This window comes from Solenopsis invicta, chromosome 16 (genome assembly GCF_016802725.1).
Source record: "Solenopsis invicta isolate M01_SB chromosome 16, UNIL_Sinv_3.0, whole genome shotgun sequence".
NCBI classification, from domain to species: Eukaryota; Metazoa; Arthropoda; class Insecta; order Hymenoptera; family Formicidae; genus Solenopsis; species Solenopsis invicta.
The window spans coordinates 981,108-1,008,989 of record NC_052679.1 but is presented as its reverse complement, the minus strand read 5'-3'; the positions used below and the strand labels follow the sequence as shown (position 1 = coordinate 1,008,989).

The window sequence follows — 27,882 nt, the reverse complement described above, 5'->3', positions numbered from 1 at the left end:
CGGGAGCGAGAGCGTAGCAGGGGTGGCAGAAGAGGGTGGAGGATCGGGAGAGGGAGACACGAAGCGCGATAAAGCGGAGAGAACGAGAGGAGAAGATAGAGAAAGAGGGAGACAAACAGATAGATAGTGACGTAGAAGGATAGAGGGCGAGAGGGAAAGAGAGGGAAAACTGTTCCACGTCGGGCGTCGGGGGCTTTTCCGGGGGCGGGGGTGGCACCACGGGCATTAAATATACACGCTGATTTGTCGTCCGCGGATTGTCACCTCTGATAGCTTTCATTTTGTTGTATATCGGTGCTCGCGCGAGCGCGCCCACGCTCTCTCGCGCCCCGCCGCGCTTTTCGACGTAATTCGGCCCGCTTGATTGACTTTTGAGCTGGCCTTTATGGCGATATCCGCCTGCTCCCCCTAATCCACCCCGCGCGGCGGTCCCCCCCTAGGACGAGGACGGCGATTTATCGGGCACCATCGCGCTCGCTCCCGTTCTGCCCCGCTTTTCGGACTGAATCCAGGTTTTGCTGGCCGAGTGCCCCTTCGTCAACCAGCGCGAATCCGGCGCCCAGGGCGCGACGTTTTCGGCGACGACACCACGGGGCAAACTGTATATATATATGGAAGAGCGTGTCAAAATGATCTCGCACGAGAGTACACGACCGGCAATGATATTCCCTGGCTTTTTCGGTAAATTTATACTCCAACTCTAACGTCAATCAGTGCAAATCCGGATTATCCGGAAAATACAATTAGCGGCGAATAATGACGGTGTAAACTATTGGTATTCGAGAGAAATTTGCGAGATTGCCCCGTCAATTTTATAGTTGTAGTCGCTACACAGAGCGCACCAAGCTCGTGTTAATTCTATAGCGATTTGTTCAACAGGCTGATGTCCATTTCTTTCTTATACAGAGGCAATATATAGAGGATAGACGAAATAATGTTGTCAACGCTTGGAAAATACACTGTTCATTTTTATTAATAAGAGCTTATTTTATTAATAACACACACCCAGTTGTCTTTAATATAGATTTTTTTCTTATATGTAATAAGATCATACAATGCTTAAATAATCACCATTGCAATGTTACACCATTCTTTTAATAGGACACTTTCAAGAAATATTGGAGGAGAAAATTTGTTTTCCACTCTACTCTTCAAAACTGCAATGACTTGATAATATTTAAGTTAAACAGTTACACAGTAGAAAGCATTAAAACCGGTTTTCGTTAAAATATGTTTCCGTTGCATTTTTAACATATACAAGTGTTAATTTAACATAATGTGATTATGTTACTTAAACATTTTTGTTAAATTGATATTTAACTTTTCTTAGCGTTAAAATAACACAATTTATGAGCGAGTAAATAAGTAACATAAAAAATGATGTAGTTTTAGCCCTTAAACGCAGCATGGCGTCTGAAAGACCCTCCTGAAAAAAACTTTACTTCCGTGCCATTTTATTCTAGTTGTTCAACCATAGCGATCGAGGGGAACCTTCAAACTTTTTTTTCCGCCTAGCCCGCACCTTCTTTCTCATTCCGTCTTTAGCAAGCGATGGAAATTTCAGGAGTATTTTCAATGATGTATTTCAGGGTAAAACCTAAAGTCTGAGATAAATGAATAAAATGTTAAATTTACTAAAGAAATATGTTTCCAAATTCTGTGTGTCAAAGTGTTATACTTTTTGTGTTAATTTTTGGTATAATAAATATTAATATTATTTTCTAACAAACTCATCTTGTGTAAAATTAATACAAAATTCGGACATGTTGGATGTATAATAAATTTAATTCCAACTGTGTACACTGATCGGATAAAATGTTAAAGTTATGGAGAAGACAATTTAAAAAAAATGTAAGAAGCAAATTTTTTCCTCTAACATTACTTGAATAATCAATTAAATAATGTTCTGACAAAAGAATAGCATGTATAACATTCTATTATACTAAAAAAATTATTTTTTTAATTGCAATCATAATATCAAAATACTATATGTAATATTGATACACGCATTATGATTGGCAATACAAAATATTTTACTTGCGCCAACCAAATTTATTATAAACAGAGAAAAATTTACAAATTCGTTTAAATCAATGCAAGCAAATTATTTGTGTAATGTTTTGCTTAATGTTTTTTGCTTATATGCACATCGCGTTTCATTTTCGAATAAATGGAAACCATAAAATGAAACAAATCAACAATTAATAAATATCGTAACATTATTTCTTTATTAAAATTACCTGATGCAGATTATTTTATGATAAAAGAATAAAAAATTGTTTATTTTTAACTTAATTTTTTTATTTCCTTAAATCCTTAATATTACTGGAAATGATAATTTGAAGTAAGATACGATTACACTGAAAAAAGTATTTTGTAAGTATCATCAAATTTGAAAATAACCTTCAGTATGTTAAAATATAAGTTGTCACAAATATAAATAAGAAAAATATTTTTGTAACAGAAACTAAATAGAAGAAATAATTTTTTGATTAAAGTAATTAAACATTTGAGTGAACTTATATATACTAATCAAATTATTTGATTAAGTCTACCAAATATTGATTATGTCAATAAATTTTTTTTTAGTGTGGTGATTATTCAGGCATTGTATGACTTTATTCCAACAAGGATAGAATCTGTATTGAAAACAGACGATGAATTAATCTCTCATAAATAAAACAAGAAGTACATTTCTTAGGCGTTCGCATTATTTTGTTGATTTCCTCTGTATATACTTTTTCGATTTAAAGATGCAAACAAAATCACAAAACGGAGGCTTCGATACGCGCGCGCATTTCAGTTAATTTCGAAATTCGCGGATCAACTTTGCAAACACGAGGTCGTTCGATGCACATAATTACAGCGACCGCAAACGAGCATTCGCTGCCATTTGCAATTCATTTACGTGCGGCCGCGTTCCTTTTCTTTTCTTTTTCCCCCTTTACCTTTTTTTCATTTCATTTCACGAACGGTAAACTCGTTCCGGATTAAATCACGCGGTTCTTATCGGCCTCGCGCGAGCCTCCATTCGTTTCCTTAGTTATCCTTATCGCGGCCTGTTTCCACGAGCCGCGCCGCGGTATATTTTATCAACAGCGCCAGTACTCACAATGATTTTGAATAATACGCGCCGGACCCCGCCGCATTTGTTGAACGTCCGAAGAATTCCGCTCGTATTGTCCGTCGCCGGAAACATCGCGCGAGCTGTTTTTTTCTTTATCCGCGCGCGAGTTTGTCTTCACGCGAGCAACGAGCCGCGCGGAAATAAATATCCTTAATTGCGCGGAAATCTTAAAGACCTTTTAAAACTCCCTCCGCGGTTCTGACAAAACTCGACCGTGCTTTCCACCGGCGAAAGTAATGATTCATCAACGTTATAATTAAGTCATCAGTCAGCCGACGATGGTTTTGTAAATTTTACATGATTGGAATTCTCACTCATATCTCTAAAATGTCTCGAGTTCTGCGCGAGTTGCTTCAGTTAGTTCCCCGTGGAAAGATCGATTCCTAATTGATCAAGGCATCCGTAGACACCCTCTATATAACTATTATGTATATTTTAGCATCACACGTCGATTACCTCACGCTTGGCACGAAATGAGAAAATCATCGCTCCTGATTAAATCGTTCGCTGGTCGATTTAATTTTGGAAGCTCCATTTTTGTTGGAGGTTTCTGATAGATATGATTATTGTATTACATATTTCAACGTGACATCCAAGTTCCATCGCAACTCCATAGAAAAATGAGAAAATCATCGGCCCTAATAAAATTAGCCCTCGAATCTATCGGCCATAATTCTGAGAACTTCGCTTTCAATCAATATTACCTGATAGTTATGACTATTGTATATTTCAGCATGACACGTCGCGATTCCTCCGTGCTTTTACGTGAATAAGAAAATCATCGCGTCTAATTAAATCGGTTCGCAAACCGAATGTAATTTCGGGTTCTGCCATTGGCACTTCTTCTAATAAACATGACTCTGCATTACTTATATATATGTATATATAAGAGATCGTGTTCCTCGGATAAGAATATAAAGACACCATTTTTTTTTGGCCACACGGAATGGCGGTTGCGAAGATAAAAGTACGATTATGCGATTGGCAAAAAACTGAACGCGCCAGATAAGATGAACGACTTGTGAATAATGCGACTGGACGCTGATGAATAACGCGAGGAACTGACATGCCGGCATTAACCCCTCCTTCCTTCTTCACGCATTTTAACCGAGACCGCGATATTAACCCTGTCGAGCCTCACAATGCTCATTACAACTAGCATATCGCAGAAATAAAGCAAGTTGCCTTCGCGAAGCCGCCACGACTCGATACGGTCGATAGAGAAACAATTTGTTTTCAAATAACACAATAAATTGAATAAATTGAATAAACTCTTTACAGTTATTTTAGGGGGAAAAGGTTTCTCACACTTAGATGCTTGTTAGCATCAGTTATTGTTAAACTGACTTTCAATTTAATAACGTGATATTACTATTTCTCGTTTAACTTATCTGATCTGCGTTTTAAAATTTATTTGGCGCGCAGTTTCGTGAACTTGAAAAATCACACAATAAATATTTACCTATTTACCGATACCGTTAATATCTATTTAATAAAATTGAATAAAATATATTCAGACACCTAAACGTCAAATTACTCGATAGTCGTAAGAGTTGTCTAATATAGATTAGCGCTAAATACTCTATATTTTCGTTAAATTTCCTTTTCTAGAACTTTAGCCGTATCGTCGATCGCAGAACACCAAGTACAAGTACCGACTCGGCTGCGTGAAATTTAATTTTCGTGCAGATCGCACGTCCCGCAGGGGATTTACGCTCGTGAAGCTTTGAACGCGGCGGCGAAACTCTTATCGCCGGCGTGTTGCGTCTATGTGAATTACGCGGCGAGTCGCTTTACGTCGCGGAGAGGCAGAGACGGCACGCGAGCACCACCGGCCACGGCGGCGGGGCGATAAGCGATTTATTGTTTTGTCATTCTACGCTCCAGATAGGGCCTGGAATGCGAACTTCATTACTTTGCCATTGTCGCGCCGAGACGACGTACAAATCGCCGTGACCCCTTGGCTGATCCACGCCGGTAATCCGCGACAACTCGTACGCCGCTAATCGTCGACCTAATCGCCGGTATACATCTCGCGTGCGGGAGAGAGACAGAAAGCTCGGTATTAAGTGATTATTTCAAACAGCGCATTGCACCGCGCTTGTCCAGACAGGAATTCGACGAAACGATTCCACAACGAGCATGTTGTGCTTTACTTACTAAAAGTGTAATCGTAAATCAGTTTGGAATTGCACAAAGTTTATTCTCTTCTGCTTTTATTAAAAAGTTTGATAATGTAGTAATATTTCATAATATTATGCTGCCACACATTTTTATTATTTGACAAGAAAAAAATAAAAAGACCATTTTCGTAAAGCACTTAAATTGAAAAAAAAATATATATACTATTTATTTTATATATAAGTCTAAATAATAAAAAAATATTTATAATATATTTTGAGGTAATTTAGACGTGAAGAAAAATATGCATGAGGAAATTGTAAAGAGAAAAAGTTAAAAAAAAAGTTGAAGAACAAAAAAAGATTAGAGATAGAAAGGAATAGTAAATCGACTAAGCAATATTATAACAATGTAATGTATAATACTTTAGAAATCTATGTTAAACGCTGAATTAGGTAAGTTAATAAAAAAATGAAAAGATGTATGGAGATAATGTTGACAGCATGAGAGCTGATGATAAATTTTAATTAGCTATTAAGTTTAATCGAGGAATATTCATTCTATTTTTTTGTGTAAATGATAATTCGGAATAATTTTTGCATTCCAATTAAAAGTTATTATCATTAACATATTGTTTATATCATTGATTGTATTGCTTTATAATTTATTAATATCTAAGGACAAATATATATAGATTTCATCAATATTTTCTGGAAAAATTGAGGAGAAACAAAGAAAATAGCAAATAGAAGAAACGCGTTAAGCAATTTATTATTATAGTATTTCTAAAAAAATATAAAGAGAAATCAATAAAACGCTTTTATATTACGGATTTTTGTTGAGATTATATATTTAAAGGTTCATAAAAAATTATTAGGAAAAAACGAATTATATCATATAATATCCATTTTATAACAATATTAAAATAAATTGTTATCATATAAAGTTATTTATATTGTATTTGCTCTCACAGAATTATTAAAAATATTTTATTTTTATTATCTCTCTCTTCGTTTATTAAATTATTTAAATATATAAATTATATCTGAAGTATTTCTCAATAAACATAAAAATAAATATTTATAGAAATATGATATAAACTTTCTGTATAAACGTTATTGTATAAACGTTAAGATAATAATTTATAAAATTTTTTAACTCAAACTTTATTAAAAAAAAAACACTAATATTATTTCAAATTTATAATATAAATTTCCATCATTTATTTTATAACATAAACGATCATCTGGGATGTTTTTTTATACCATAGTTAGTCTCAACAGATTGGTACTATGAATATATAATCATAACTTGTTTTTATTGAACAAATTGGGTCTTGGAATCTTCGAATGAAAAGTAGATGTGGATTTTACATTAGTAAAAATTTTACTGTGACATGAGCTTTCTTTTTGACGTTGGGGTGTAAAAAACACCCCAGATGACTATTCTCGAGTTAAGTTTATAGTGTAAACCAAGTCCCTTCTTGGCATAAAGCTAAGGTAAATAAATTTTATTGTACCCTATCTTATATTTAATAAAGAAAAAAAAACATATACAACATCGTACAAAGGAATTGTATTATTTATAGAGATTAAAAAAAATCGTTTATTAGTTTGCAAATTCCTATTTACGATATTCATTGGAGACACTGAATTTCAAATGCTTTTGCTACTTCAGCGCAGAGTTACTCCTGCCATTGTGCAGTATTATACCTCTTTCGGGCGCCTGTTGGCGATTGACATAATAAACGATGGTGAATTCCAATGTGAGCGAAAGTAAGTCAGTCGAGTTTTTAGCCCGAGACACATTTCGCTTCCCCACGACCCTGTTCACGGGTCTCTCTGATAATTCTAGTTCGAGAGTTAACTCGCGTAAAACAGATAGGGCAAAATGTGTGACGCGAGCGGCGGCGCGGCGACAAGAATCGACGACAATCGACGGAAGCGGAACACAAAGGGGGGCTGCTCTCTCTCACTCTCCCTCGGTGTAGGGGATCCCCTTTGCCTTCTCGCGCTGGTCTTACGCTAGCCAACGCGAGCCCGATAGCGCGATAGCGTTGCCGGTGCGCGCGGTGCCGGTTATTGGAAATAGCCCGGTCGGTCGATCTACCTCGCCGTGAAATACACACAAGTCTAGCGCGCGAGCCTACGTCATACCTTGGCGTGTGTACATTATTCATACCTATCGGTGAAAAGGGCGCCAGCCGTATTACGTATGCCGCGGGTTATTATGCCCTCTAAATGTTTAATGTGTTTGCCTTCCTTCGCCGGCCACGGACGTGGCTTTATGTTTTAGTAAGTAAATTACTGTTTTTTTTTTATTAGTCCTCTACCGCGTTTATGTTGGTTCAATCGATTCACAACTCTCTCGCTCTCTCTCTCTCTCTCTCTCTCTTTCTCGCTCTCTTCTCTCCCGCCCCCCTTGCCGCGTTCTTTCTCCCCTTTCTCTATATGCTGCGTGTGCACGTATGTCTATGCATATGTATGTGTGACTATACATGTACGTAAGTGTGCGTGTGTGTCTGCATGTGTGCGTTCGCGCGCGGGGCCGACGTGAATTTTTGTACCGGCGCGCGGCGCTCGGCGAATATTTAATCGTCCTGTCTTATTCATTTTTAGTGCGTCGTACGCGCCTTCCTCTCCCCCTCGGTACCCCTCCTCATGCCCCGAAATAAGGGCGGTCGTGCACAATGGCGTGCAATGAATTTCAAAGTTCGGTCCTCCTTTCACGGGCCCCGGCCGCACAATGGCGGAAGGAAATAGCGACGATTCGTAATTGTTTTGCAAGTGCCGTCTCGCCCGGTCTCGCTGAGGAAAAATTTCCGTGGCTCGCTCGTGAGATACGCTCTCGTAGTTATAACGATACGGCAAGCAAGCCCTCTCCCCCGCCCCTCTCTTGCAAGAGAAAGCAGGGGCTGCGAGAGGACGAAAGGACGGAAGGGGGGTGCGTAAAGTTTCTCGTCGACGCCGGAAGTTCGTTATTTACAAAATTAATATCCGACAGCTTTTCCTCGGACCTGCGTTAGTCAAAAGGGGGGAGGGGGAGGGGGAGGGTGTTACGAGATGGGTGGGTTGCGCGAACGATATAGGGAGGGGGGGGGAGGGGGTCGTTAAAACCGCGATCGCAAAAACGCGCAATGCCGAAACGCGAAGCCAAGCGGAAAGTTTGGAATTTACTGCCCCGACATATTGGCTACGAAAGCACACGAAATTAAGGCTAGTAAAACACTCGGCTGACACGTGCCCAACCCCCGTATGTCCCCCCCCCTCTTCGCGTGCCTCGCTGTCTCCTCCCCCTGCTCCATCCTCTTGCCTCGTTGTATCTCGCGAGCGAAATGTTCGACGGTCGGTTGGACTTGTCTTCCAGCGGTGGAAAAATTTTCGTGAAATATTTCCGGCGACGTACGCGAAAAAAGTCGCGGCCGTTTCCGCTAATTCGCCTGAAAGGGCGCCAAAAATGTTTGCCCAGATCTCGATACGCTGGCCAGTGTGCTCGTCCCGCGATGAAATAACGCGACACCGTGTAAACGCGATTTAATTTTTCACACGACCGTGTCGCGGAGTTTTATTTTTCGTCAGCGCCGGGCAGAAGGGCCAGGGCAGAATGCACCCTTTATTCGCGACGTACGAATGAACTCCGTTTCCGACGTACGGTCGACGAACGTCGATATTTTTGTTTGGATTTTAATATCGTGATATTTTCTATAGCAACGCCGGAAACGGACGGCGCATTTTTAACAATGAGTCGTGTTTTGCGTATAAATTTGATTTGCCGTACGTTTGAAAGTGTCATCTCTCTTTCGATATCGCCAGCATGGTACGGTCGCGCACGGTACGTAACGCGCTTTGCAAATTTAATATTATCACTCGTCGTGCAAAAACTCGCGATCAATCTATAATATCGAGAATTTCTTAAAATTTATTCTACTAATTCTGTAAAATTCCTCAATTATTCTTATCGATCCGTAGCTCCGCTACAGCGATATCGCGCGATTTTACAACGCGTAAAATAAATAAATGATGAAAATCAGCTGGAATTATTAATAATTGTATTGTCTCTAAATTGTATTAATTATAAGCCATTCCGATTTTCCGACAAACGCTTTTCATTCTGGACACGAAAACGAGGCTGATGCACGTGCCAGCGTGGAACCGATGGCGACATCTTTCAGCTACAACGCGAGCTGCATTTCTGATTCCGACGTGTGTTGCGCGGTAACCGCGGACGATCAAACTACTATCAATCGGTTCGCTATTTTCTCATCGATACAAACACATATAAATGAGAAAAAAAAAGTCACGCTCGATGTATGTGCAAAACGGACGATTGCGTATAAAATTGGTGAAATATATGACTGAGGCTAATAAAACAAATTGAAGAAAAAAAAAACCAATACGGGTATAATATTGAAGGAGAAAATAAATAAAATATCGGGCTTACCAAAACGATGAGTGAAAAAGAAGTGGGAGGTGCAAAAATGTGCGAGGAGGAGCAATGGATCGTATCTGTAACAATGGAAAAAGAAACTTCGTAAATAAAAATGCAGGGAAGTTCGGGAGGTGTATTTTGAGCGAGTAATCAACAACGTCTTATCGATCGTGGGAATGCATACGATTTATTTACAAATGTCACATATTACATTACAGCATCGTTGTAAAATGTGGGTAAGAAAAATCGCTGCGAAAGAAAGATGATATTTTTGTAGCCTCGTAGATCTGTATTTAAAATTGTTCTTCTATTTAAAAAAAATAATGGATATTAGGTATAAGGAAACCAGGGAAAAAATTTTTCATATATAATTATGTATCAAATATGTCCATATATAATTATACAATTATATATAATTACATATTTACATATTCATTCGGCACGCGTTCATGAATATATAATAAATGAATATATAACTATATATTTCTATAATCCAGATAACTATATATACATGAATATAATTATATATATTTATAATAGACGTTTCGTAAGTAAATTAACTTTCGTTGCTACATTTAAAAATAAAAAAAAAAAAAATTGCCGCATTTTCACTTTCTACTAATAAAACTAGTAAAAATCTGAAACGTATACATATATATTTCGTGCTTGTATCAATAAATTCAAGATATTTACTTAAATTTTATAAAAAAGTAATCCCCCCTTCCTGAATTTTCCAAAAATTTTATTCAAAATTAGTGCGGATTTAGAGAATAGTTTTCAATGCAGCTTTGCAATGTTATAAATTTATTTTACTGTGTGTATTTATTATCTTTTGCTTCATAATCATAAAAAGAATCCACTTGAGTTTTGAATATTAAATTTGAGAAAATAAAAACCAACGATCAAATATGGTATATAACAATTTGTCCGCAATGTATAGATCTAACTTACAAAAAATATATTCAAAAGATGATTAAAAACATAATGCCCAATTTAGATAAATGATGTTATTTTGTACTGTCATTGATTTTTTTTATAAAAACTCATGAATCACAAATGAACGTAAATACCATATTTATTGTTAATCGATATTGTATATCAAGAAAAAATAATCAAAAAACAATTTTATAAGAAAAAAAAATTAAGCTTAAAAGTTCCCAAAAATTTAATTTAACATTCTCATGATTTTCAAAGATAAAAAATTAATTCCCTGAAAATTCCTGATTTTTTATTTGCTAGTAAACACTCTATCCAAATTTATCGAAAATATAAGGAAATCCTATCTCTAGCTTTGAATAATGAAAAGTCATACGATTTTTGTTATATCTTTTAACACGGGAATTATTGCCATCTTCTAAATAATAAGAAATTTTAATTACACGTAATAAAATGCGACGTTGCTACGTTTTTATTATGATGACGTCATATAATATTTAAAGGAAATCGTACATATTTATAAATTTACATTTCATACTTGTACGAAAATAGCACGGTAAAATTTTTGTATTTTTATTATCAAATTTCTAAACTCCATACTTCGTGATATGTAAATACAATTTTTTAAAATTCTCGTATTTTATTTGCAATGGAAAATTACTTAAAACTTTTCTTTTCATAAAACTTTTAGAAAGTTAATTAAAGAAAACTATACAATTAATAAAAAAATATTTAGGGATGATTATATATTAATCATTAGCATTTTCAAAATTTGATTAAATTCTATATTGTGTGAAAACTTAGAGAACTTGTTTAAGTTAAAAACGTGCCAAACAATTTTTTTCTACGTATACAATTAATTATTTCTATCAATGTGGATTAACTTAAATTTTGATTTAATTTACTCTTTATCTTTTTCCAGGATTGGATAATTAATATTTTTTGCAACTTTAAATTAAAGTTAAATAAATTAAATTTTAATATTAAAATTTAATTTATTTTATTATTTACGCTATAAGTTTCACGAATAAAAAACTAATTCTGTTGAAAGTTGCGTTAAGATTAAATTGATTTTGATTAAATTAAAAATTAATTTTGTAAAATATTATTTATCTCCAATTAAAATGCTATAACTTTTTAAAATTAAATTATTAAATTATAAAACAATTACTACATTCTGAAATAAAAACATTAATTTTTATTTCGGATTGTTTTACAATTTTTCCTATACATAGGTAAATTTTTAATTTTGCAAAAATTTAATAAGTTTAACTTTTACGTGTTCTAAAATAGCTGAAAGTTAAAAATTAATTCATCTAAAATTGACTGTGTTAAAAGTTATTAACTTTTTAATTTTATTATTTTATTTATATTATATATATATATATATATATATATATATATATATATATATATATATAAACTTTCTAACTGGTTGCTGCCTTGCCCTATTCTTTTCTAATTTTTAAAAACTAGGAAAAGATAAAAATTAAATTAAGCCAAAATTAAACTTAACCTACATTACTGAAAATGAATATAAGCTACATAACAAATAAATATACACATACATACACACACACATATACACACATACACACACAGCAGCAGACAGACAAAATTCATAAAAATAGATATCTCACGTTAAAAAAGTCAAAGTACTTTTTTAACGTGAGATGTTATCACACTCCTTCGTGACTCATATATACCCACCATCTTGATTTATTCAGTGTATGTAAAAAAAAATCATTAAAATTTAATATTTACTAGGTTTTAATTAATGACTTTCAAACGTAGATGATAATATCTTAAGGACATTAATATGAATAGAATAACGAACGATTACATCGACCAATCGTTCCTTCGCCGTATAGGTTATTCAGATGAAAAAGAAACAAGAAACAAAAGTCGGTTTCTCGCATGAAAATGTTGTAATCGCGAAATCGCGAAATCGCCGAGAGACGCGCTTTTCGAGATCAAAACAACCACAGAACCGGCGATTAGATTTCTCTTACACAAAGACTTCTCCGGTATCTCGACAATCTTTGTTCCGCAGAAATTGTTCTAGATGCGGCCCTGTGCCTCGGACTGGCGACCGATCCTCTCGGGAACGTCGCGTCGCGGCGCGGCGTGACGTTTCGTCGTCGTCGTCGTCGCTGCCGCCGCCGCCGCCGCCGCCGTCGCGCGCTCACTCACACGCATTCTTCCGCTCGTTCACTCATGCACCCATACATGGTTGCGGTCGTGCGCACGCGCGCGCATCGCGACGCAACCACTTGTGGATCGCCCGGTCGCGCGTCGACGTGCCGCGTCGGTGGATCGCCACGATTTCTCCGCTGTCGGCGTCCATCCGGACCGGCGACGACGACGACGACGAGACGACGACGATGAACGGGCATCGCACGCGCGCCAGAAATATTCGCGAAAATCAGCGGTGGCGGCGGCGGCGCGCGCGCGCGTGTGTGTATGTCAAACGCACGCCATGTCAAACGCGCACGGCGGGTTCGCGCGACGGAAAGTAGAGTGAAACCGGCGGGCTTACCGAAACTTGGGGGACCGGCACGGATCGGCGGGTCGTATGAAGCGGCGCAGCGCGATTCGCCGCGCGAGAACTCCGCGGGAAATCAAACGAGAGGTACGCCCCGCGGGTGGCGTGCGGCGAGACGTTTCGCGTACAGACAACTGCATGTACACACTGCGACGGTGGCGCCGCGACGCGACGCGACGCGGCGCGGCGCGGCGCCGTCGTCGTCGCGATGCCGAGATTCGGAACGTCTCGAGTCGCTCTCGTCCCCTCTCCCTTCGTCTCGTCGCTCTTCGCCGTCTCGAGAATTCAACAGTTATGCACAATTTTCTGTTTTTGCGAATAACGCGCGCGAAACTACCGTTTCCCAGAAGTCTCGCTTGCCCATCGCTTAAATATCGAGCGGATATTTTTACATTTTCATTCATGAAATGAAAAAAAATAAGTTGATAGACAATAACTTTCACGATGGGTGGCGAGGGACGATAAGTAGACGAGAGATTATATCCAATGGATATCCGATGAAATTTCGATCCTTGTCAAGACAATATAAGGCTGATTCGATCAGATAAAATTAAATAATTTAAGTCATCGAGGTATTAATTCAATTAATCTAATGCGATATTGTTTATTATCGGCCAACGTTGTGTTAACTTTGGTTTTATAAAATATTAATAGATGGCGCCACATACCTGATACGATAGCTCGTTTGTATATTTTCGTGAAGCTCGATTCGAGACGTGGCTTGAATCCCGATGATAATCGAATTCAAACACATGGACATTGTTTTTAATAAACAAACTATTAATTTTTAAACGCACCTTCCGGTCTAACTAACCATTCTGCATTTATAGGCATGTTCCTGAGCTTTCAAAAATCAATTTTTTTTTTACATTTTTTTAATAGTTTGAAACTTTTTGAATACCGAGAGAGATCAAATTAATGGTAAAAGACTTGCAAAAGTTTCTATAAACTGCAACGCGTTTTTTAAGTAAACATTTTTGAAACGAAAACTTATCTACACAATTGGAAAATTATTAAATTTTACATCTATTTATCTTGTGTGAAAAAGCAATATAAATGTTATGTAAAAAATTTACAAAAAATGCAACTCCAATATAAGAAACAGAGTGTGAAACATGGAAAAAAATTTTTATATATAATGATTACATATAATTACATATAAATTATTTTTTCCTGAGAAACGTTTATTTTTAGTAAAATTAATATTTATAATACTTATATTGGTAAAGTTTTAATCATTTGCCTTTGAATGTATGCTTTAAAACTACATTATTTTCATTTTATTTATTTATTTACTCATAAATTATGCTATTTTTACACTAAGAAATGTTGAATTTTAATTTCACATAAAATAGCAGATAACATAATTGCACTATGTTAAATTAACTTTTGGGTAGGTATGTTAAAGTTCAACGCAAAAGTTTTAACAAGAATCGATTTCAAAATAAGTATAAAATGCATTTTACTGTGTAATTTTAATTTAGTTTACTCAAAATTTTCAAAAGTTATTCAGTTATGTTCCTTTGTTTAATGTACAATCGAATATGCGATTTTATTTTTTAAACGGTTTTGAACAATTTACGTATTTTTGTATTGAGCTTATAAACGAAAGTATTAATTTAAATTTAAATATTGTACTTTCATTCTGAACAATTTAATTAATTCTATTTTATTTTGCGTCCCTATATTCGAAAATTTTTATGTTCTTTGCTGAAGCTTTGTGAATGTAGAACACATTTCGCTCTAATTATTTATTGATCAATCGGCTAATTCTATTTTACCTTGAAACCGTATTTCCTCAAATTTTTATATTTTTTATTAGAAGTTTGCCATAATGTCCTTGTAATTATTACATTAATCGATCACGCAGTTTTGAGTGCATTACTTATTCAATTGATAGTTTTATGTTAAAACTCTTAAACGAAATTATTAATCCACATTTCATTCAAACATCCTATGTTTAAAAAATACAGTTTATTACCCTCTTACTCTGTATCTATACTTTTATAATTTCTGTATTTTTTGTTGATGCATTGGATATAAAGGGCACGTTCTGCTCTAATTATCGCACTAATCGATCACGCGGTTTTGAATATACAGTCATTGGTTTAATTAACATTTTTGTATACTGTGACCTGGGAAAAGTTTTTCATATATAATTATATAAAATTATACACAATAATTACATATATCGTCATATGTGTATAATTATATAATAATTATACATAATCCTATACATATAATTATAATTATATATATAATATGCGGCCTGCGTGGGCCGCGTATTATATGTATAATTATATATATAAATTTCTTTCCCGGGAACTTATTCTTTATAAATGTATATTGCATATATTGTAAAAGTTAATCCATTTCTCCATTATAAATGTAATTTGTTCTTTTCCACCAATGTCAATTTTAACTTTGATCTTGGTTTAATTTCAACTTCTCCTAGCTTTAAAAGTTAGAAAAAGACAAAGAATAAATTATTGTAAGTCTCTTTACCTCAGTTAGATTACTGAAACAATTATAATATATGTATCATCAAACAATATAGAAGGTAAGACTTCTTCAAATCAATCAATAAAAGATATGTGCAATGCCAATAAACCGTCATGGTTGATAGTATGTAAATTATAATCAAAGAATAAATTAAACTGAGATTAAAGTTATTCTACATTAGTGGAGAGTTGGACATTAGCAAATTCTAAACGTAAATTTATTTATAATTATCAGAGTTAAGTAAGTTAATATATATTTTTAACTAAATTAAATTAAAACTAATAGCTTATAAAAATAATTTAATTACGTTAGAAGTTACACAAGCAAATAATAATTTAGTTAAAAGTTACGTTAAGATTAAATTAAAAGTTAATTTTAAAAAGTATTATTTATATTAAATTAGAAATTCGTAATTTTTTACATTTGAATTACTCAAAACAATTTATAATATAGATTATCAAACGAATTTCATATTTTATTTATAAAATGAGTTTACCTATACAAAATGGCAAAGGATTATTTTTTTATTATAATCTTTGTTATTAATAAATAAGTTTATATCTCAAAAAAAAGCAATAAATTAAAGTTTAGATGTTGCAAAAACAACTACTTTAAGTTAAAAATTATATGTTTCAAAATTAACTAAGTTAAATTAAAAGTTATTAATTTTTTAACTTTATTCCATAACTTTGAACTGTTTAACCAATTAATATCCAACCCTGATAATTACAAATTGTGCTCGAATCAAGAGCATCTGAAAAGCAGTGCGGCACCCAAAAATGTATAGACTCGAGATGGCCATGTGATCTCTCGACCAACGCCGTCCCTGTGTGAACACGGAGATAGGGTCGAGTTTCGACGAGAATCGTCCGTCTCTTTTCGCGGCCCACGCAGGCCGCAGGCGGAGCGAGATGGAGTAACGAGGCTGTCGGGCGAGTCGGAAACGGAGCAGAGGCCGACGAAGGGTGCGCGGAGCGCATTGTTCGTGGCGCCTTTCAACATGGCACCGGTGCCGCTGCGTTGGAAAAACGCAAGAGACGTGCGAGCCTCGTCGGGGGTGCACTAGTGCCAGATAAATCGTCCACGGGGAAGAGGAGGCTCCCTCGACCGCGAACGCGTGAGAGTGCGTCCTCGGAGAGCGCGTCGAGTTTCGAAGCGGATCTCGTACGGATCGAGAACGCAAAAGAGAGAGAGAGAGAGAGAAAGAGAGAAAGAAAAGAGAGGATAGAGAGCCATGTCGAGAAGTCGCACGGGGCAGGGACGGCAGGCCAATCCGGTGGCGGTCATCCTACCCCGTGTCGAGTGACAGGCTGCTTACGTAACGGATTATTCTCGCTATGATAACGACACTCCGGTCGGCGCGAACGCGACACGTCGACGCGAGGAAGTGGCATCAGCAACAGCAGCAGCAGCGGCGGAGCAGCATCATCGCCGGGAAGACCGTCGACGCGGCGGCGACGGCGCAGCGCGCGACCCCGACAGAAATACGCCGACCCGGATCCCGCTATCGTCGTCTCTGATATCCGTCGCTTAAACGGACGCCGAGCGTCGCGACGCCTACGCCACGTCGTCGTCGTCGTTGTCGTCGTCGCCGCCGCCTCGGGAGAAACACGTCTGACCGGGGTGCCGAGTGCGAATTATGACCGCAGCGATCGTCATGGAAAACTGGGACCCTGGTAAGTCCGATGGGCGACAGCAGAAGAAACGATGATTTCGCTGGCCACCTTCGGCTCCGTGTAACACGAATCGAGAGCGTCCTCGAGAGGGTGCTTCACGTGCTTCGCTATCGTACCTCGCGCGAGCGGCGAGGGTGATTTCGACGAGGCTGACCATTGTGGTGGCGTGTGTCGAGAGATAAGGCCTGCCCGTTGTTTCCCGTGCGAGAAAAGAGAATTATTGGAGCAAGTTGCGGGGCACATAATCCGATACGTGACTGAATACTCTTCAAAGACGTATTAATAAAACGTTGTGCGTCGGGCGCGAGCGTTGTACGTTATAAATATAGAGCGAGAATAAGAGAGAAAGAGAGTAAATAAAGGCGACTGTACGAGCAATAACTAGGTGTTCTGATCAAATCCCGACGTGCGTCTTATTCAGTGGATATTCCAATCGCGACCGCACGTTTCCGCGTGTGCTCCAATTTACTGAATGAAAAGGGGTCTCGGGCCAAGTCGGCCGCGTTTGAAAATTAATTCGATATCGATCGGCGCGCAAATGCTGTGAGCAATCAATCTTTAAATTAAAATAATCGATTAAAATAAGGATTTGCAGAAGGGAGACAGAGTTCATTACACCGCTTCCAATTTTAGTACTTCTACGTTTAAATATGGAGAACATAATTAGCATCTTTCGACTCTAATAATAAACGCTTATACTTCACGTCAAAGCTTACGTAAAGCGAAAGATGATAAAAAAAAGTAATGGACGATTTGAAACGAGCAAGTAAAAAGTTGTGCTTCAGAGTTGTGCTCCACTTTTAATTCATTTTACAAACCATCCAGTCGACACCGAGCATCAGTTATATTATATCTATGTTAAAATTTCGCGCTCGACAATGTAAATATAATATAAGACACGTTATTATAGTACATTTATATTATTGAGTAAAATTTTTAACATAGATATAATGTGACTGATGGTCAGTGTCGACTGGACATCTCATTCGAAGATCGAGTTTAACTCCAAAGCGTGTTTATATTTTTTGTTGGTCGAATACTTACATAGTTTTTCGAATCTCATTTGTTCGCTTCTTCCAGCATTGTCCAAGTTGCTGAACTCGCTGCAGGAGAACAAGACGGAAATACCCAGCTGCACCGAGGAGGAATTTGGGTTTCTCAGCGAGCTGCTGCAGTCCAAGGAACTGAACGCTCTGGTGAATGTTCATAATAAAATTCTGAACAATCTCAAGAATGACAAGTTCTTCCCCGTACTTTCGAACTCGATGGACATCAACGCCGATATCCTTAATCTGTTGAAGTCCAAAATGCACATCTCGTCTGAATTTAAGGAGCTGTTCTATCTGCTGCAGAAACCCCACCTTCAGGTAATGACAGTGATAAGTGTAAATATACTTTGCACGATAAGCTGTTTGATTCCTCATCTTACAAATATGAAAAGGAATTGACAAATAGAAGCAATGTTCCATGTTTCATTTTGCTACAAGAGAGAAAAAAGTTTGTTAAATAAACATGTATGATGTGTTGTTTTCTCTAAAGAAATCTGTCACTCTGAAGAATCATTCAGCAAGCTGAATGTTGTCAAAGTGATATTTTTTTATCACTAAAATGACGACAGTATCATTAGCTTGCTAATGCTGGATGATTCTTTTACAAACAACGATACGTATATGCAGGTTTGGGAAAGTTACTCTGTGATTAGTTACAATTACAGTATTTTTCTTTCAAAACATAATTAGTTATTATTACAAGTTACCGACTCTGAAAAATAACATATTACAGTTACAGTTGCTTAAAAAATAACTAGTCATTACTTTTTAATCACATAATTTTTAATTATTTTTTTTAATTTTTTTTAATGTTTATGCACTGATATTTTAAATAAAAAATTCTTACATTTCCAAATTATTAAATTATTGTACTTATTACTTTAAATACTTAGTCATGTGCTATATTATTTTGTGCATAATAAATTACAGTTATTTTAAAAAACTTAGAATTATTGATATATTAACTCAATTAATAACGCATAATGTAGATATTTATATATGTAAATATAACATTCAAAAAAGTATTTAATTTTAAGACTAAAATGTTTTATTTCTATCTTCGATTTTTAAATACTTAAATAAAATGTTTTAATTTTAAACTGTGTTTAAATTTAAAACGTTAAAATGTTCAAAGCTAAAATCTTTGAAAACTTTAAATATTTAAACATTTAAAATATTTTTAAGTATTTAAAAGGCTGAGGTAAAAATAAACCATTTTAATGTCTTAAAATTAAATACTTTCTTTTTGAACGTATTTGGAGTATATTATCAAAATTATGGGATCAATATTTTTTAGCTGAAAAATTCGTTAAATTCAAAATTTGCGATAAAATTATTGTAAACCAATGGTTCAGAGCTTGCTATAAAGACTAAAGTCTCAACTTTAATGTTTACATGACAGCTATTTTCGAAGATGATCTACTACTTCAATCTGCTGAACGTAATCTATTATGGTGATGAATAACTTTAAAATATGTAAAATAACTATAAAAGTAACTGCTAAATTAGTTAGTTGCCAAAAAATTATAACAAAATTAGTTATAGATAGAAAGAGTAGCTTTGTTACAAATAACCATTTACTTTGCAACTCTTTCTCTCTCAGCAAAATAAAATTGTAATATTTTTTTGTCATTTTTTTTCTATTTGATATTTAATGATTCTCTAAACAAATTAGTATTTTTGAGAATTTATTCCAATGATTTTGTCCGTTAAAGGGTCTCCTCTGCGCTCACGATGCGGTGGCGCAAAAGGACTACCATCCAAGGCTGCCGGAGATCCCGTTGGAGGTGGACGAGGATGAGGAAACGGTGAAGATCGTCCAGCTGGTGAAATCAAACGAGCCCCTGGTACGTCAGATCGATCGTTGAGGTCGGCATTTGCAATAACGGTGTCTTTTCGAGCGTCTTTCATTCGATTAACCCAAGAGTGTGAGCAAAAGCGTAAGAGGGAGAGGAAGCTTAATTGTTGATCGAGTAGTAGCCTCCGAGTGTACGCGTTTACGTTTTTGAAGAAGCTGTAGGGTAAAAAAAGGGGGGAAATTGTCGAAAGTAGATTACCTTTTTTTTGCCAGAGCGTTAAAGATTCGTTTTTCCGCCCATACATGGTTGTACGTATACGCGTCGACTTGCATGAGACGCGAAAAACGCTCAGTATCGACGTAGGTAAGCGAGTCACGTATCTGCGTAGCTTGTAACTTGGATACTGTATGAAAATATTCTCCGAGAAAGAAAGAGAGTAACGAAAGTAGCCTCACGAGTGCGAAGAAAAAAGTTAACCAAGTAATCACGTGTTTCTTTCATCGTCAAACTTGCTTCGAAGGGCGAGGCCGGCGTTGAACCGATCGTGGTAAGTCGCCTGTTGCCATATAACATGTGCTGAGCACTTGTGATGAACACCTGACTTAACGTCGTACGAAACTGTACCTTGGCCATCATTCTTTTCGTTTCGCCGCCCGCTTCAGCGTGAGGATCGAAACCGGTGGAATTTCGTCGCGCGCAGTTTCCGTTGCTGTTGCAAGACGGACGTGGAACGGCAGCGAAAATTACGGCCAGCATCCAGAAGGATTAATTTCAAAATCAGTCAGAATTACACCGATTTCAATCCCTGCTTTAGCATAGATCTCTCTAATCAGTCCCTTCCTCGTTATCGTGCTGCGATCACAGAATATAAATTCAGCTGTAAATGAAGCGTTATCCTTTCCCTCCCTGTACAAGTTTGTTGATTTTGCTGTTTGCCTCTGTTGCGTCCATTGCATACGTTTTGTTTGAGTTGTTCTTTTACGTTTTGTTGCCTTGTAAATAAAATCTGTTGTATCACTGTATTTGTGCTGTTATTGTCCCGCATGACTATATTTTAAGTGCCGCGAAGTGCAGTTACCTTTTGGCGAACACTCGGCTTGAAAAAAATACGCTCAAATTATTTATATATTCTGCATAAATTTAATCTAGATGCTTAAAATTCCAGAGAAAAATCCAAATATTAATTGTAATATTTTTTTCTTCGTGCGATATAATTAAATGGCATTATAGATAACTGCATTTCGCTATTTATATGTTTTTCGAGATGCGTTTCAATTTTTGTTACATTTATTTTGCTAATCTTTCAAGATGTCCCCACTTCCGTTTATCTAAAAAAAAGTACAAAGATAAGAAAACACTCTAAGCAACATGAAACTCCAAAGGACATTTAAAAGACTCGTTACAGATAATTGATAATTGAAAGGTTAAACATTTTAAACATCTTCACATTTCTTTTGGACATTCATGTTATCGGCGGCGGCGCGCAACGCTCGTTTATTTTCATGTTGCGTATTTTCGATGATTTCGAACAATCACGTGGCACGGAAATTGCTGGGCGCGGCCGCCGATCTTGCAGTTAGCACCGCGTTCCGCGTCTACCTTTCCACAAGAACGTCTTTTTTATTTTATTCATTTTTTTGAGAATAAGCAAGAGAAGGCGCTCCCTAGTACGCGTTCGCGCGCGAGATGCCACGCAATGACAATACTAGACTTTACACCTTGACATTAGGGGGCGACCATCAAAACCTGCGAGGAGACCGGCAAGATCGTGATCGCGCGGATAATGCACGGCGGAGCGGCTGACCGGTCCGGTCTTATCCACGTTGGCGACGAAGTCATCGAGGTCAACGGTATCAGCGTCGAGGGAAAGACACCCAGTTTTGTTCTACATATTTTGGTAGACTAGACATTTTCTTCAGCTCATTACTAGCAAATGTCGCAAATAAAAGTGCAGTAACAAAGCATGATTATTTTATCTAAATTTTTAAGGCCACGAGTCAAATTATTGTAGAATCTGTAGTATGGAAATTCATAAAAATTTAAATTACTGTCATACTAATTTTTTATTTTATAAATTAATATATATTGGAATTAGTACTTGAGTAAAAATTTATACACATTTTAGGATTAAACATTTTGTTACTGATATGATAAGATATATTGCATAGCTTAAATTTCTTTCAACCCTTTCGAGATGGTTATATTAAATAGATGGTACACATGTGTACCAAAAGTCTCGAAAGGATTAAATAGACAAATCGCTTGTTAAAAACGTTTAATTTACGTGAATTTTGATCTTTTTTCAGCAAAATTCAGAAGGGACAATCACTTTTAAAATAGTGCCCGCGGACAGCAAAAGTGGAGTCAGAGAGAGCAAGGTAGAAAATTTGAGTCGCAATAACAATAGTGATCTGAAATCTTTATGATACAACACTGCATTAAATGTGTATTTAGGTTCGCGTGAAGGCACATTTTTCGTATGTAGCGGCCGACGATCCTTACATTCCGTGTAAGGAAGCCGGATTAGACTTTGTCAAGGGTGACGTCCTGCATATTGTCAGTCAAGATGACGCTTATTGGTAAGTGTATTATTAGTACTTATAATATATATAGGGCAACAGGTAGAAGAAAATTTAAGGAATGATTCTAAATCTTATTTTATAAAAATAAGATAAAAATCAATAATAACAAAATTGCGATTAAAGCTTTTCGTTTTTTATTAATTATAAATATTTAAATATTCACATGCTTTAGGATTTTTTTGCAAACAATTGAAAATTTATAATTAAAAGAGAAGTCTTAATCACAATTTTATTATTCTAGATTTTCATTTTATTTTATCATCAAGAATCACTCTGTTGTCGAACTCTCTGTATAACCGGAATATGTTTACGGTGAATTACAATGATGCTGGTTTCAAATATAGGTGGCAAGCCAGGAGAGAAGGCGATCGAAATATGAGGGCAGGTTTAATCCCCAGCAGAGCTCTTCAAGAACGCAGGATCCTTCTCGAAAGGAAGGAAAAGGAGAAGTCAGACGAAGACAATATAAGTACGTCAATCGGTTTGCTTGTCCGGTTAAACAACCTGCTTGTTTTCGCAATCGTTCATCTCTTTGAGTCATGTAACATCGAGTGTTCCTCATGTTTTTAAATGTTTATTGTTTAGCAGCAGATTTATATCGATCAATGTTGCACGAAATCCGCAGTTACCGAAGTAGATACTCGGAGTATATTGACAGAATTCAATTGCGCATTCAATCATTTTGTACATATTTCTACTAGGGACTTAATTTAAAATTCTTAAAAATACTTAATAAACTAGAAAGATGCTAGGATTAAATGCCAATATGCTCCGTTTCAAGGCTCTGTTACAAGGCTGATGTCGTTAAGAAAGCTAATATTGGCGTGAAAGTAGCGATGCTGCGTAATACCTAAATTGTTCGTTAATGACCACCTCAAGTGTACTTTAGGGTCAGTCGGTTGTGTGCGCGGCATAAAATTTGCGTCCGAGGTGGTTATCCGTTAATTCGGTAAGCTGATCTCGGCTGCGCTTCTTTAACGAATGAATGGCCTGACGACCTAACCGTCGGTTAGGCATATGTTCTGTTCCAGTGCCTTTGCCCGCATTGTGCCCCCGTCCCAGTACCTCTTTGCACGCCTCGCCTACAAAGTGCAACTTGCAGGGAACTAAAACTAAAAAAATCATGTATGACGCTGCAGAGAACGATGACTTCGATCGGGAAGAAGTACCGACTTACGAAGAGGTCGCGAAACTCTACCCTAGGCCAGGTCTGTACCGGCCGGTGGTTCTCATCGGGCCACCGGGGGTTGGCAGGAACGAGCTGAAGAGGCGGCTCATGGAGTCCGACACCGAAAAGTATAGGACTCCTGTTCCTTGTAAGTTTATCAAGAAGCTCATTACTGTTTCTTGGTAATCGAGATAGGAAGAAAGAGCTTCAAAAAAGTAATTTTATAAATATATAGTGACTGTGAACTAAAAACGGAAAAATTATTGTATCCAATAAATCTAAAGAATGCCAGTATATAATAATAAAAGAGTTATTAAATTAATGGTCGATAAAATACTAGAAAAAGTAATTTGCAAAATAAAAGAATAAAAGTGTATAGTACATTTAACAAAAAAGTTTAAGTAATTTACAAGTAGTTAAAAATATAAAAAGAAAGATAACACAATAGTAGAAAAGTTTTTAATTAATTTATCAATTTAATATTCTTTTTAAACGAAGCAATTCTATTATCGTGTACGTCTAGATACGTCTAGGCCACCGCGACCAGGAGAAGTAGACGGCAAGGAGTATCATTTCGTAACTCGGGAGAAAATGCAGGAGGACATCGAGACAGGGAAATTCATCGAATACGGCGAGTACAAGGGGAATTTATATGGCACCACTTCCGAAAGCGTCACCTCGTTAGTGAACGTCGGATATGTGTGCCTCCTGAATCCTCACTATCAAGCCCTCAAGATGCTAAGGACGCCGCAATTGAGGCCGTACGTCATATATGTGAAACCGCCGACGTTTGAGGTACTGAAGGAAACCAGAAATGAGGCCCGAGCAAGGTCGACCTTCGACGAAAACAATTCTCGAGGCTTCACGGTAAGTTAAAAGTTTTATATTTACACCGAATGGCCAAAAATTACTGCCATGTTAAAAATAGGTCTTATTACTATTTCTAAAATTTTCAATTTATTATAAATAGTGTATACATATTTTATAAATATCTTATGCTGTTTGGGTGGTTAAAAATACGATAACAAATATGAGTCAATTATTTTTCTACTGATTGCGAGTTTCAATAAATTAAACAGTTGAGAATTATATTTTCTCATCAATTGTTTCTTTACGTTTTATTTTAGGACGATGAATTCCATGAGATCCTGTTAAGCGCGGAAAGAATAGAGTTCCTGTATTCTCACCTTTTCGACGAGGTGATTGTGAACGCTGATCTTTCCACGGCATTCGAGCAACTAGTCAACGCGATCCATCGAGTGGTGTCCGAGCCGCTTTGGGTACCAGCCTCGTGGGTTCAGTAAAATGACAGTCTTAAAGGTGGAACAAAAACGCCCGGAAAAAATAGCGGAAAAGAGAAAGGGGTCTCGTTGAGACTGTTCGTCACACGGTTTGACAAGACTGAGCGTTTCTTGCAATATTTTCTCGCTCGACGACACTTTAGCTCTGCTTCCGCGCAGAACATTTCCCCGAAGAACGCGTCTCGTACTTCTCTCGTCTCACCGAATTGCAATTTACCACCTAGAACGTTATTGCGCCTTTACACTCGTAGAAATTTCGTACCTCGAACGTTCGTGAGTCTTTGTCCGTTTTGAAAACGAATTAAATGAAATTTTCTATTATAGGATGCGCCGTCGTGCGCGTTCGCCGTCAGTCGATCGTTGACGATTCGTCGATCGCGAATGGAACGCGACGCGCTTCTCCTCGACTAGATTAAATAGCTAAATATGAAATGTTGAAGTAATATCTCGAAGATACGCTCCAAGTGATTCAAAATCGTCCAAATCCTACAGCTCTCGTTTACCGGGTAACTATCAGCCGTTTTCAGCGATTCACTCCGCGCATTCTTAATCTTAGATTCCCTTACTGCCAGAAGCTTCACCAGCGGCGGGAGAGCTCAGTATCGCGCGATACAACTTATCTGATGTCGTCGCGAATCTCTTCTGCACGTCCTATCGACACGTTCGTGAAATTCCAGTTTTGAGAAATCTTGCATACCTTGGGATCAACGCTCATGAAATGGTACCTCGTGTAGAAGTTGTTTTGAAAGCTTTAAAGCTTTAAACCAAAGCCGGGAGAATCACTATCGTGGACGATCTTTGATCTCGATTGTTGTTAATTGTTGCCAAATAAGTATTGTACCTAGAAAGCGACCGAAACGATCGCTCCACTGTACTTACTGTATTTTCCACTCGGTCAGCATTATCACGATATATTGCTATTTTATTTTATTCTTTTCCATGACAAAATAGGATGCCAATGAAAAGAAGAAGCTGTACGCTCTTTCGAGTTGACGTTGCATAACTCACCTTTGATGTAAACTCTGCATGTTATCGAAATATATGATTAAACTTTGAATGTGTAATTGAGATAACCCTGTCCCATTTTTTGTTCTAAATATAATCTGATATAAAGAAGAGAATTTAATTAATGTTAATTCACGCGATGCCGTGTACGTCTAACGTAATGTACCATATGTAACACTGATAACAAGCTGTCGTCATTAGTCATTTTATATAATTAATGTCATGTTACTTGTTTATTAAGATAATATAATAATGACGTCGTTTCTTTATCAGTTAATGACATCCGTATTTTATTCTTTCTACGATGTATTTGCAACGTCATCCCAATTACTAATTATTAACTTCAAACGGTTGACTAATTGATGATGTTAATATCTTTTCATTGTATTTGCGTCATTTTATTCTATTTATTTAATTTTGAATAAATATAAAAATTAATTTAGTTCCGAAGGAAATTGATTCTAATTTTGTTCTTATAACAACATTAGAATAAAAAGTTTATGATTTTATAATTAGTTATACTGTGTAAAAATTAGTAAAAACTATTCTTTATTCATTTATGAAAAAAATGTTAACTATACATATTTATATATCTTCTTGGCAACATCCATTGAACTGATCTGTCATAAAGCTCTATTAAAATATTCAACAAATATTTATGGATTGCTTGTAGTTTAATTTTCTATAGTCAATTAATGTTGATGGTGGTCTTCACCTGAATAGGTAACCACTTGAGAAAAATTTAGGTAACAAAGTGTCATCCATCTAATGACATAATACGTTATTTTTTTCGTAGTATTAAAAGTGTAATTTTTATACACTAACGTCTTAAAATGTAAAAATGACATGTTTTTAGAATTTAAATAGAAATATTTATTTAAAGGATGCATTCATGAAAAATACTATTTTAAATAACTATTTTCTGTAGTAAATATAAAACAGTAAATAATATTAAACATGTATACATTTACTCAAATTACAATATTTATTTTACATTTCAATATGTTATGGATAAATAAGTTTTCTTTATCTTCTATTTTTTATTTATTATTTTACTATTTTTTATTTCTTGACAGTACAAAACGGAAAACATAAAAATAAAACAGCACATAGATATATAGACGTAATTTAATTTTTGTAAATACATTTTAAAATTAATTTACTTTGTCACTGATTACCAAGTTACTTATAATAATAAAAAAACATGTTACATTTGTATGTTAATGAAATGTGTTGTTTTTATATCGCATCTTATTATTTTCTATTTTGTACTCTTGAGAAATAGAAAATAGTAAAACCGTGTCATAAAACAAGCTGATTTTTTACGATTTTCACTTTTTAAACATGTTTTAAACTGCAAAAAAATATGTGCCTATTATTTTTCTACAAATAGTAATAAATAATAGAAAATAAACTCATTTATCCATGACATATCAAAACGTAAAATAAATGTATTGATTCAAATAAATGTAAATATACAATCTAAAATACTGCTTACTTTTTTATATGTACATACCATTTTTTATTTGTATAAATACAAAATATTTATTTCAAATAGGATTTTTTATTGATGCATCTTTTAAATAAATATTTCTGTTATACTGCTTTCTATTTCAATTATTTTCCCCAGCACGGAACGTTAC

At 36.0% G+C, this 27,882-nt stretch overlaps 2 protein-coding genes across 6 annotated transcripts in view; one reads left to right on the top strand and one right to left on the bottom strand.

Annotated features, from left to right (window-relative positions):
• Positions 1-13,991, bottom strand: part of LOC120356873 — a 118,197-nt gene extending 104,206 nt beyond the window's left edge. Inside the window, exons 1-3 of the mRNA XM_039458207.1 lie at positions 13,955-13,991; positions 12,625-12,796; positions 9,689-9,753 (exon numbers count right to left, since the gene is read on the bottom strand). Of these exons, the coding sequence (XP_039314141.1) occupies positions 9,689-9,753; positions 12,625-12,796; positions 13,955-13,991 (274 nt within the window). The remainder of the gene's footprint in view (positions 1-9,688; positions 9,754-12,624; positions 12,797-13,954) is intronic.
• Positions 13,992-16,581: 2,590 nt separating this feature from the next.
• LOC105196083 (MAGUK p55 subfamily member 7) lies at positions 16,582-26,291 on the top strand. 5 transcript variants are annotated; one of them, XM_011161815.3, is made up of 11 exons: positions 16,582-17,335; positions 18,416-18,702; positions 20,100-20,231; positions 20,704-20,730; positions 21,913-22,080; positions 22,490-22,561; positions 22,638-22,762; positions 23,110-23,234; positions 23,779-24,081; positions 24,457-24,800; positions 25,061-26,291. In XM_011161815.3, exons 1-11 carry the CDS (start codon positions 17,299-17,301, stop codon positions 25,235-25,237), a joined length of 1,797 nt encoding a protein of 598 aa, XP_011160117.1. In that variant the 5' UTR covers positions 16,582-17,298; the 3' UTR covers positions 25,238-26,291. The 5 variants fall into 5 exon arrangements, with proteins under 5 accessions (XP_011160117.1, XP_011160118.1, XP_011160119.1 ...); XM_011161817.3 differs by having other exon boundaries at positions 16,586-17,335; positions 23,905-24,081; XM_026131973.2 differs by lacking the exon at positions 16,582-17,335 and adding an exon at positions 17,410-17,878.
• The last annotated feature ends 1,591 nt before the right edge of the window (positions 26,292-27,882 follow it).

What these genes read in the sequence shown, in the direction of transcription:
- LOC105196083 (XM_011161815.3), top strand. Translation starts at nt 17,299, where the DNA reads ATGACCGCAGCGATCGTCATGGAAAACTGGGACCCTG. An exon ending in AGTCAAGATGACGCTTATTG is followed by an intron (nt 22,763 to 23,109) that starts GTAAGTGTATTA and finishes TTTCAAATATAG; the next exon opens with GTGGCAAGCCAGGAGAGAAG. An exon ending in GTATAGGACTCCTGTTCCTT is followed by an intron (nt 24,082 to 24,456) that starts GTAAGTTTATCA and finishes GTGTACGTCTAG; the next exon opens with ATACGTCTAGGCCACCGCGA.